This window comes from Fusarium mangiferae, assembly GCF_900044065.1.
Source record: "Fusarium mangiferae strain MRC7560 genome assembly, contig: FMAN_scaffold011, whole genome shotgun sequence".
Lineage (NCBI taxonomy): Eukaryota > Fungi > Ascomycota > Sordariomycetes > Hypocreales > Nectriaceae > Fusarium > Fusarium mangiferae.
The window spans coordinates 1821955-1833840 of NW_024573931.1; the positions used below are offsets into that span (position 1 = coordinate 1821955).

Below are 11886 nucleotides of genomic sequence, written 5' to 3' on the forward strand. Positions count from 1 at the left end.
TTTTTAGGTGCTCTGCCTCTTTGACAGTGCAAGAGACAGTGGAATGCTTATGGCTGATGAACCTAGTTCGCACTAACTATGGGAACATTGCTTTGCCCCTTGCCAACTAGTTCACCTAAGACTGTTCTACAAGTACAGATAGTACACGATTATTTCGACATGCTCCGTCTCAGTATTATGCATCTGTCATCGTGGTCTCCTTTGCTTCGGCGATCTTGGTGGTATTTTCCTCCTCATCCTTCATAGCTGTGTCCTCACTGAAGTCCTGCTTGCCCTGACTTTCCCCATAAATGTAATTCTCAATAGCCTTGACTGCTTCAACATCATCGTCGTCGACAATTGATGTGTCAAACAGTTCGTCGACCTTACACAACTCGAGTTCTGTAGAGTGTTTCTTCAAGATATCTTGAATGGCAGGTTCTTCTTTGCCCGAAGCTTTGAGGCGCTGCTTAAGAAGTTCGGGGTTAGATGTCGTAACGAGCACGTAGCGTGCCTGGAAGTCCATATCTTTGGCATATTGGGCAGCCTGACATGTAGCATGTCAGTAAGGTACGTATTTTGACGATTATTTGACTTACCTCGATGTCTAGTTCGATGATTGGCACTTTGCCACTCTCTGAGATAGCCTCGATGGCCTTGAAACTGGTTCCGTAATCGACGCCGTTCCGAGTACCTGATTCTATCAAGCGGTCCCCATCTCGTAGCTGGTTGAACTCTTGTTGCTTGACAAAGTGGAAACTCTTGCCGTTGACCTCACCCTCAACAGGCTCTCGTGTGGTATGGCGGACAACAGGAGCGAACACGCCCTTTCGCTCTTCCATAAGTTTTCTGATAATGGTTGACTTGCCTACGCTTGTGATGCCACAGATGATGATAGGTTCTCGGTTCGAGGGCATATCTTCTTCACTTGCTGTGGGCTCAGAAGTGTCCTCGATATCATCCACTTCTGTAAGCTCCTCGAACACGATATCAATCTTCTTAGGATCTTCTATCTTGTCGAGTGCGGCAAGCTTTGAGCGCGCTGCGATTCGCAGTGCTCTCCAGCTCTTGCTGGCCTTGCCAGCGATAGCAGCAGCTTTGGTTTGGTCGTTTGTTGGCATATCGATCTCAAAATCATCGTCGGCAATTTTACGTTTGAACGTGTCGAGCTCTGGCAGCTCATAGCGCTCCTTGGTTTTGAGTCGACTCATCGCCGCCTCTCCATCCTCCTCCTTGAGAAAGTCCAAGGAGACAGAGCCCATAGGGACAGACCTTAGCCGCTTGCTGGTAGCCATTTTCTGAACGTTGGCCTTTGCCTCAAGAAAGGATGCCGGCGAGACTGGGTCTCGTTTGATGGGGTGACAGCCTTCAATCTTCCAGCGAACCCAGTTCTTGTCTCTAGCCAGCACGGTTTCTACCATTCGATAAAAGTATGGACCATCAGCACCCTGGCGGAGGTAGTCCGCAATAGTCTTTTTCATGTCACTAGCCCATTCAGCCTGAAAAGGGGTTAGCTGAAGCGCTCTCTGCTGTGGTCGTAGTCCTGAAATACTTACGTCTTCGTCACTCAGGACTTGGTCACTGTACATTACGGCCTTATTTACGCTGGCATTGGCGGGGAGGGCTTCTGTAAGTCGCTCTCGTGCTTGGATAGACAGTGAGATGAGGAAATCCATGATGATGAGAGCTTGCACAAGAATATGTCGACGGAAAGACAAATCACTGATCTGTATTGCTGTTAGCTTTACCTCGAGTCAGACTGAGTTATGAGACACCACCTCCAGGTCGAATAAATCTTTACTAGTGAGATATTTGGGGTTGAATGTGTTAGAACTCTCATCTTCTTCTCCACTCTCTCGTTTTCGTTTGAGGCTTCGCCTTGAATCGTTGTGCACTGTTTGAAAGACTTTCATTGTGGCTGCTAGACCCTCTTTGAAGGACGACAAATTGGTAGTCTCAAAAAGCTTTTTAGGTTGACTGAAGTATTCCTGAAGGGACCAGAATATTGGATAAAGCTCGTCTGTCGACAGGGGCTCCTCTTTGTCTGCCTTTTTGGCGTCGGCTGACTTGGGTGTGGACCTTGGCTCTGCTTGCTCCTTTAGTTGCTCTTCTGGCTCGTCCACAGCCATCTTAGATTCGTCCTTTGCCCGCGTCGCCTCGTAGGTCGTGGCATTTTCGACATGGTATTCGCCTCGCAGGTTCACAGAACTCTTGTCGCCCAGAGGAAAACTTTGGAACATGAAGATGAAGACGCGACCGCAGAAAGCAGTATCTTCTGCACGGGATAGTCGGCGCAGCAATTCGTTGCATGTTCGAAGAATAATTAATTGCTTTTGTTTGAAATGGTTTGCTGTGATTCGTTCTCTCCTCGACTCGAGGAAATCAAAGATCTTACGACAGCCAGCTATGGTTTGGCTGTCCAGTAGTTCCTCTGCTAGCCAGAACAAGAGCGCGGGATCACATTGTCCATCGTCGGAAAGAATCGACAGGATGTCGAGGAGGTTCCACACCTTGACATAGTCGGGAGAATCGATGGTGGTTGTCGCCTATTTTGGTCAGCGCAAGCCGCGGATCGCACGGGAGAGTGCGGGTTTACAATGAGTTGGCTGAATATGTTACGAGCCGCGGTTTCTATTATAGCAAACTGCCGCCCTTTGTTGATCGTTGACGTAGCACCTTCAGCAGCTGGGCTTGAAACATCGTCCGCGGTTCTGGAGACTCGGCCAGAGACGTCGTCGAAATCGGACTTGCGCAGCGCCGGCTCAATTGCTGATGTTGGTTTGGCGGTCTCTGCTTGTGAAAGAAATTCTTTTAGTAGAGTCGTGAAAGCTGCGATCGCCGGTGCAGCTGGATTGTCTATCTCTTGCGCTGCCATGATGCACGACTAGACTAGTCGTTGTGGATGAAAGTTCGTTGAGGGTACCATTGAATGAAGGATAATAATGGTCGTATTTATGCGCTATGGTGCAAATATCGAATCGCAAGGTAGTTCCCAGGATATGTCGTAAACGCTGCGAATGATTTGTCGGTATGAGCAAGAAAGGGAGGCTCTGTTTTCTTTGATCAAGATAATGGATGGGCACGCAGTATTGCGCTTGGAGTAGATGTTCAAAGCGAGAAGGCTGAGACGTCGCGGAAGCACCACCAAAAGTATTGCAATCAGACTGAAACCTACAGATCCAGCCAAATTACGTTAGCGTTGAAGTATCTATTTATTAGAGCTACTTTGCATGTGGCTGGACCCAGTCAGCGCGTCGCGTGGGTCTGCGAGGCTGAAATTCTGGAGACGGTTTGTTTGAGAGGCGCAGGTCGCTTTCAGACATACAAGGTGCAAGCTCCAAAAGTTCAGCTTCGTTCTTCGAACATATATCATCGGTCACGCGACTCCTTGGCTCCGCAGCCTCATCCCATGAGCGACCTTTCGCCAACTACTCAATAGGCTCATGACGACACGACAGTGCGACAATGCCTACAGTGAAGCGACTCAAGGGCAGCGGCGCTGCCAAGGCGCAAAAGCAGAACGAACCAAAGGAAAAAGTCAACGATGGACGGCCAACCCCGGCCGAAGTTGAGGAGGAGGAGCATCAGTTCGTCCAACTGGCGCGAAAGCATTGGTTGAAAGCTGGCAAGAAGCCAGCGAAGCCCAAGGTGAAGAACGACGTTCTCAAACAAAGTATCTGGGATGTACTTGAACGCGAGGGCTTCCAGTATAAGTCTCTTTTGCTTCTTGAGAGCCTGCAGACTTTAGAGAGGTATGGCTGCCAGAAACACGAGTAACTGGACATTGAATACTGACTCCATCCCCCTTAGTTATCTATGGCCAGGATACACAGAGGAGGCCTCTAACTTTCACGTTCTGTTGATTGCGCTCATCGCAAACGTGAAACATCGAGAGCATCTCGCGACATGGAGTGAGTCCCTATGGCTTGCTGTCAGACCGATAACTAATTTTTGTTAGCACTCTTCGAGGACCGGCCCGCCGATTTCTCTTCACTTTTCCGCCGACTCTTGTCGATGATGCTCGATCGAACACTATCCGTTACGCTCCGGACTCAACTTCTCTGCTTCCTTATATATGCTTTCCAGAGTCTCGACTGCACTCTCGTCCGCAAAGAATGTGCCCCTCTTGTATCGATCGGTATTTGGCACAACTTGTCCACCGACTCATCGCGCGAAGCTAGCCTAGATCAACTCCCTCATCTACGAAAAGCCTGGAAGGCCGCGCACAAGCGATACGAGGCCGCTGATGAGCCCAATAAGGCACGACTACGGTTCGAGCGATCTTGGCTTTATACACTTCTCCTCGACTTTTTGAGTCTGCTGTATACAGAGATCAGAAAGGCGGGTAAGTAAATATGTTAGCCCTGGTCTCCTGCGACATCCCACTGACAACCTATTTTTAGACCAAATTCTCTACTGTGAGCGTTTCACTGAGTTTCTTGTCGATCTCCAGGGCCAGCTTCCAACCAGACGATATGTCAATACCTTGATTCAGGATCTTCATGTTGTTCCCGCTATGCGATTATCACCAATGTTTAATGATGAGGAAAACACTCTACTCCGCGACCTCCAGGCTTTGCTTTCCCACTTTACATTCTTTGATATTAATGACCAGACAGGGGCCCAGTATACCATGACAGAGGCTTACGACAAACATTGCGCGTCACTCGCCAAGTTGCAACAGGTTGCTCTAAAACATTTCAGAGAGAAGCTTATGGTCCTGGCTCTGTCGAACTATGGTTCCATTAACCAAAGGCATGAACTGCAGGCATTACTGGAACCGTTGACAGACGAAGAACTTCTGAGCCTAGTATCTCTGCTTGGTTTCCGGATAGCCTACCCTGAAAGCTTGGGTCTACCAATGGATCGCAAGTTGTTGCTGGAAGTGCTCTTGTCTAATTTTGAGCGGAGAAAGACGTTCCAAGAGGAGGCACGAGACATGAGCCTGGCACCAACCGAGGAGACAATATTCGATAACAGCTTCCAGCAGGCAGAAACTTATGATGGCTCACATCCGATGGCTCTTCCTAAACTGAACCTCCAATATCTCTCAATAGGTGACTTTCTGTGGCGGTCACTTATCTTGTATCGGTGCGAGTCCTTTTATGGAGTCCGAAAGGATATCGAGACTGCTTTGAGGCGTTTACGCCCAGAGGCCAAGGGATCAGATGAAACAAACTTTGCCGGTTTCTCAAAGATGGCGATGCCGATCTCAAAGCCAGCCATACTTGAGATTGTCCCTCCTCTTGTTGGAGATGACAAACCATCCACGGTACGCGCTGAAGTATCTCTTGACGTTAGACGTCTAGGTGAAGGAGTCCGAAGAGAGTGGGATTCTCTCCGACAGGACGATGTTGTTTTCCTCATTGCAGTCGAGCCACCACTAGCAAAGTCCATCAGCAACGGAGGAGATAATTCGTCAGAGTCTGAACGACTAGGTGTGATAACTGTACGAACCGCCGCAATCCATCAAATCACCGACGATAAAGGGCGCCATGTTCGAGAGGGCGCAGGAAAACTTGACACCAAGCGCCGCATCCAACTCAAGCTGGACACACATGCTTATAGCAGAGACGCTGAGCGGGCGGCGGCTGGCAAGCCTGATGTTTATGGCAAAGTCAACCTTCTGCTGAGAAGAGGAAGAAGGGAAAACAACTTCAAGCCCGTGTTGGAATCCATTCGAAGCCTGGTGCTGTCAGATATTCCTCTGCCGGAATGGCTTCATGAGGTCTTTCTCGGCTATGGGGATCCTGCTGGAGCGCATTACAAGAACTTGCCAAACCGCGAACGCAAGGTCGACTTTAGGGATACTTTTCTCGACTGGCAGCATCTAGCAGAAAGTCTCCCTGGTAAGATCATTGACCCAGGTGACGACGTCTCTGGTAGCTTTGGACCGCCCTACGTACTAGAGTCTGTCGAGAAGCAAGAGGAGCCTCAAGGCAACAAGCCTTCCAAAAAAAGACGCCGAGATGCCGATCCCGCACTTATCGCCGAGATTGAGACTCTGAGGGTATCGAGTTATAAGCCCCCCAACAACGGCCCTTATATCGTTGATAACCCTAAGCTCAACTCGGTACGGTTCACTCCCGCTCAGATTGAAGCTATTGCTTCCGGCACCCAACCTGGACTCACTGTCATTGTTGGACCTCCCGGTACAGGAAAGACGGATGTTGCTACACAGGTTATCAACAACATTTATCACAATTATCCCGAGCAGAAAACGCTTCTTCTTGCTCATAGCAACCAAGCACTCAACCAGCTGTTTGCCAAGATCGTGGCCCTCGATATCGACGAGCGACACTTATTGCGGCTCGGACACGGCGAAGAGGATCTAGATACGGAAGGAAACTTCAGCAAGCATGGTCGAGTCGAGTCATTCCTCGAAAACCGAGACCGCTATCTTCTGGAAGTGAGGAAACTAGCAACTAGCCTTGGCGCCCCTGGAGCTCATGAGAACTCGGCTGAGACAGCAGGTTATTTCAATAATGTCTACGTCGCTCCAGCATGGAACAGGTTCAAGCAAATCGCTTACGCCGAGGAATCAACAGCTGCTGAGATTGTGGCAGCCTTCCCCTTTCTTTCGTACTTTTCAGATGCCCCGCAACCTATCTTCCACCCAGAGAGCAGCAAAGAGCAAGTGCTTGAAGCTGTGGAAGGTTGCTACCGGCATATTTCCAAGATTTTCTCTGAGCTGGCTGATGCACTTCCGTTTGAGATCCTCCGACGAGATCGTGACAAGGCAAACTACCTGCTCACCAGCGAGGCGCGCATTGTTGCCATGACGACAACACATGCAGCTATCAGAAGAGGAGAGATCGCATCACTTGGTTTCCATTACGACAACGTAGTTATGGAGGAGGCTGCTCAAGTGACCGAGATCGAGACCTTTTTGCCACTCACGATGCAGAAGCCTCGAAATGGTGAACTGCCTCTGCAAAGGGTTGTTTTGTGCGGAGACCATTTCCAGAATTCACCAGTCATTCAAAGTCTGGCATTCCGTCATTACGCCAATCTTGAGCAGTCACTATTCTCAAGACTGGTCAGACTGGGCGTTCCTACGGTCACCCTCGACCAGCAGGGCCGTGCTCGTGGTTCGATCGCAAATCTTTACCAGTGGCGCTACCCCAAGCTTGGCAACCTTCCCGAGGTGCAGACAAGTGCTGAGTTTGTCAAGGCCAATGCTGGATTCAAGTTCGACTATCAGTTTATCAACGTGCCTGACTACAAGGGTCGGGGTGAGGCTGAACCCACGCCACACTTTATCCAGAACCTCGGGGAGGCCGAGTACGCAGTAGCCATCTTCCAGTACATGCGCCTCCTGGGTTACCCTACTGAGAAGATCACTATTCTTACAACTTACGCTGGTCAACGGGCCCTGGTAAAGGATGTCCTCTCGCATAGATGCGCCCGAAACCCCATCTTCGGCATACCCAAGGCGGTAGCTACTGTCGATAAGTACCAGGGCGAGCAGAACGATTGTAAGTGAACTATTGCACATTTTATAGCAATTTCCCGAACTAACGTCCCCTCCAGATATCATTCTGTCTCTTACCCGAACGTCACGTGTGGGCTATTTACGTGACGTGCGACGCATGACAGTAGCTCTATCTCGAGCAAGACTTGGCCTGTACATTCTCGGTCGCCGCGAGGTTTTTGAAGCATGCCCTGAGCTTCGACCCGCCTTTGACATATTACTTCAAAGGCCAGATAAGCTAATGCTGGTAACGGGAGAGCTCTGGCCTACGCAGAGAGAGGTCGCTCAGGAGCTAGGAGCTGTGGAGGGTGAAGTACCAATGGAAGGCGTAGAGCACCTGGGTCAATATGTCTTTGAGATGACCAACACAAAGATCAAGCAGCTTGAGGCAGAACAGGGAGGACTGCCTGAGACAATCATGGAAGAGCTTGAAGACGAAGAAGGGGGGTATGGCAACAACGAAGACGAGGAAGATGACGAAGAAGAGGAGGTCGAGGCAGACATCTTGGAAGTTCGGGAAGGAGAGTAGAGATACTGATTGAAAAGTCACTTGTGTATTATTGACGGCGCAAGACAGGACGAGTTGTTGTTACAAGGACCCATATAGCATGAGAACCGAGGCCCTGGATCTATCGTATATCTTTGAGCCTCCGACTGAACCTCGCTGGCTCCTGTTTTACTCAAATGGCGTGCGCTTATTAGAAATCACAATTTGCTATAAGCGTTAAGAACAGTTGAACTCTAGCGCCATTGGGTTGGGCAAAGAGCGGGTGATCGACAGTCTCCAGTAGTAACAAGTAGAAAAAAAGTGCGAAACGGCTGGAGGGGTTATTTTCTGAGGTTTCTGGCCATCGAACTTGTTGGAGGCCTCTGATCGTTTATTTCATATATATACACCCTTGCCGACTCTCTAGTAAATGCTTGGCTAGATCGACTCGAGACTTGACGTTGTTCTGTGTCGAGTAATACGGTTTGTTCAAGTTTGGCTACATATACATTTTTTCTTGACTGATTTCGACGATCACAAGCGCAATGCACATCATTACATCATACATCGAAATGTCAAATTCTTCTAATTGTGACTGTGTCATTGGTTTAATTGCATCTCATCAAAATCAGACGACCAAAGTTTTGAGATTATGATTTTGAGTCCGACGTGGTTAGAAGTCGAACAGGATATAAGTCGCTTAAGGTAGACAGCATTGCAAGGCGTGGGATGTTAAGATAGAACAAACAAGCAACCTACGTAACGATGTGCAGCAGAGCAAAAATTGGGAATACTTTTAGCTTAGGAGGGGCTATTCAGGTACATGTTCAACACGGATTAGGTGACGAGGTGAGACACGTCCATCACAAGATCAGGACGGCCAGCAATACTAACGTTAGCCTGTCTACCTGGAACGCCTCATCGAATCAAAGTGATGCTCATATGAAGGAAGTTACTGGATGCAAGTGATAGTATCAACGAACGTCCCACGCGTAGAAAGAAATCTTAGGCTGCACGACGACACTGCTAACGAGCATGTGGCATTTGCTTACGAAAGAGGGAATGGCCGATAAACAATCAAATATTGATTGTTTTTATTGGTCACATGATGTGACTCTTCTTGCAAACTCTCACATCAGTGTTATTAGTAGTAAGAACAGGCAGATGCTTTAAGAGCAACGGTATCAAGCTCCTATCATTTGTTAGAGTTTGGGCTGAGTAATGTATTGGATACAGATAGACATGCTATAGTATCTGTGCGTTCAACTTTGAGCAGTTGGTAGCTGGTTGTCAGAATCACTTGAGTATGGGAACCCTCGATGAGTGAACTTGGGGGTCTCAAAGGCAAACCAAGTCATGTTTGCAATAACACGTAGAGAAAGAGAGAGAGAGAGAGAGAGAGAGGACAAACAATTCATCAGATTCAGTCCTGCTGCAGCCTGCTAGGGTGATGCCTAGACCGGAGCTTGCGGACTTAGTACGGTAGTGGTGAGGTGCGTGTAGGATTCTTGCTTTAGTGAGGTTTGGCTCAGCTGAGGGAAGAAAAATCAGGATCTTGATCTCAAATGACAAGAAGATTTAGGCAGTTTGGTATAAATTTAGCTCAAGTTTAGTATGCCTTTTGCTGCGCTTATTTTGATAACCTATGTGAAGGCCTGGTATTTTCTTGCGCCCCGAGGTTAGGTACTAAGTTTGTTTGTTGTTGACTGGGCCGCAAGTCGACAGGTCAGTGAGTCAGTCCAGTCAGCCAGTTCGTGAGAAAGAGAAACCAGGCCATGCATACCTACCTACCTTACCTAGTCCAAGTCGAATTGACTGCTCGATATCCATTAGTTACCAGTTTGAGAATTGCTACCCTTACAACTTTGGTCCAAATACCTAGGAGAGGTCACAGAACTGACTCCCTTTGATGTTACTACCCCTGATAAGCTAACAGTCAGATGCCCTGAAATAGGTAGCCAATATCCTCTCCTTTACCACTCCCGACATGCCCTTGTCTATTTTCCTATCTCTCGAACAGATGCCCACGCCTGGCCCATGCGCTCTCACACCAGTGTTGCTCATCACTCCACTCCTTTATTAGTTATGGACGATTCATTGTTATATCAATGGGGAGGGTTGGGCATGAGGCGTAGAAATCGCATGTTTTGACGACCATTTCGGAATTGCCGTTTGCCCTGACAATCTTGACACCCACCCACTGTTCAACCATTACGCCCTGTTCCCCTGCACAATGGCCCCCAGTGCGCACATCGTAGCAATCGTACTGAATTCAACATCTGCGGATCGCCTTGGAGACGAGCACAGACAAGTCGGCTCATCGGACTGAGGGCCCGTCTATCTCTGTCCTTGCTAGTTTGTGTTGGGTCGCTTGGGTTTAAAGATATCGTGGAATCAATATCAATACGCTCGGAAAGCGCTTTACGGGTACAATGCTGAGGGCATAGCATACATGTATTGTTGAACTGACCGAAACCTACTATGCTTCCTATGCCTGATGTCGTGTTTAGATTACAGGTATGTTGGTTTCATTGAGTCCAACTATATTCGTGTATGCATGTCATGCTAGGTAGGCAGACTGGATACACAGTCATCTAAGTTAAGTTGAGTGCTCCCTGCCACATGAAAGTGAAGTTACTTGACAAAGTTGACAGTCATCTAACGACGACAGCCTGGGCGCCTCTGAATTCATTGTATGCGCCTGTGAGTTGGATTCTGATCGCCACCTTCATACTCAAATTCTCAATAATGAACACCCTCCCTCGTGAACTTCTGACGTCAAGATAAGGTGTTGGTTATATTAAGCCAGCCTATAGGACCGATGAATTTATGCCAGATTTTCCCAAGTCTTTTCATCACTTGGACTAGAGGCGTAAGTTTTATGCTTCTCCTGTACCTGTATGCTCATTCGAAGTACAGTGGTTATTTGCAATGTCTCGAACTATCTATCCAGCCAGGTTTAGGCTCCGTTTATCGCCTTAACTAGCGTGCCCTCGCCCGCGGGGACGGGATTGACGTAGTGCTCTTTGTGGGCGAATGGATGGAGAAATTAGATATGCGGCGCCTTTTCTTAGCTGGAGGTCAGGCCGGGTTGACCAACCAACTCGAGACTGCATGTTTGTCTTGGGCTTGGGCTGTGTCTAGGTACCTAGGTAGGAAGACGAAGAAGAAAAAAACCCGTGGGAGCAACAGTGTTGAGCACATTCTTGGCAGTGATTAACACTGTATAGACTCCCTGAAAAACTCTCATCATCAGAACCCCCAACGGCTCTGTCGATGTTGATTACAGGTGACTCACTGCCCCCCGAGGTGCATTGTTCACCATTGCTTCATTGCTTGCGAGCACAGTGCTCAAATCTTAAATAGTCTTGCCGGAGAAAGCCCTGTTCCCTCGCCCCTTCCTGGCAGTCCTTATCATATCCTGCTGCCCAAATTTTTTTGCCGGCTTTTTCTGAATCCTCACCAACTCAACCTTCTTGGTCCGGTGGAAAATATTCTAACCCGACCCATTTCCATTTGCTTCTGCTTTGGAACCACGTCCTGTGTGTGTTAAGACCATCACAGCGACCCTCTCCCCTCCGTTTCTTCTTCTGTCGCTGCCGCGCAGGATCGTACGTAGCTTGACCCGTCTTGTCTCTACGATCGCCTTCATTGGTACGACTGCACTCCTTGTTCGCTCTCCTGTGATCGATCGATTCGATTCGGCCTATCTCGACCTCTCGAGCCGCCCATCGGACTTACCGTCGTTTCTTTCTACGAGATCTCTCCGCACGAGATCGTGGTGTTTCGTTTATTTTTTGAAAAAGGGAAACGACTTGTGCGTCTCTCGTCTTCGTCGATTCTTGTTGCCCCGCTGCAGCTTCGAATAATTCCACGTCCCTACCCGGCACCCGGCGCCATCTATTCCGCTTTCTCCCTCGACGCCCACAAAAAAAAAAAATATCCC

General features: G+C 48.6%; 2 protein-coding genes across 2 annotated transcripts; one reads left to right on the plus strand and one right to left on the minus strand.

Annotated features, from left to right (window-relative positions):
• Nucleotides 1–175: 175 nt before the first annotated feature.
• Nucleotides 176–2854, minus strand: FMAN_10413 (uncharacterized protein; the record flags this gene model as incomplete). Its single annotated transcript, XM_041821085.1, has 5 exons — nucleotides 176–526; nucleotides 579–1478; nucleotides 1536–1706; nucleotides 1758–2525; nucleotides 2576–2854. 5 exons carry the CDS (start codon nucleotides 2852–2854, stop codon nucleotides 176–178), a joined length of 2469 nt encoding a protein of 822 aa, XP_041686900.1.
• Nucleotides 2855–3444: 590 nt separating this feature from the next.
• On the plus strand, nucleotides 3445–7982 carry FMAN_10414 (uncharacterized protein; the record flags this gene model as incomplete). Its single annotated transcript, XM_041821086.1, has 5 exons — nucleotides 3445–3731; nucleotides 3790–3890; nucleotides 3938–4324; nucleotides 4383–7457; nucleotides 7513–7982. The coding sequence occupies 5 exons, from the start codon at nucleotides 3445–3447 to the stop codon at nucleotides 7980–7982; spliced, it is 4320 nt and encodes a 1439-aa protein (XP_041686901.1).
• Nucleotides 7983–11886: the final 3904 nt, after the last annotated feature.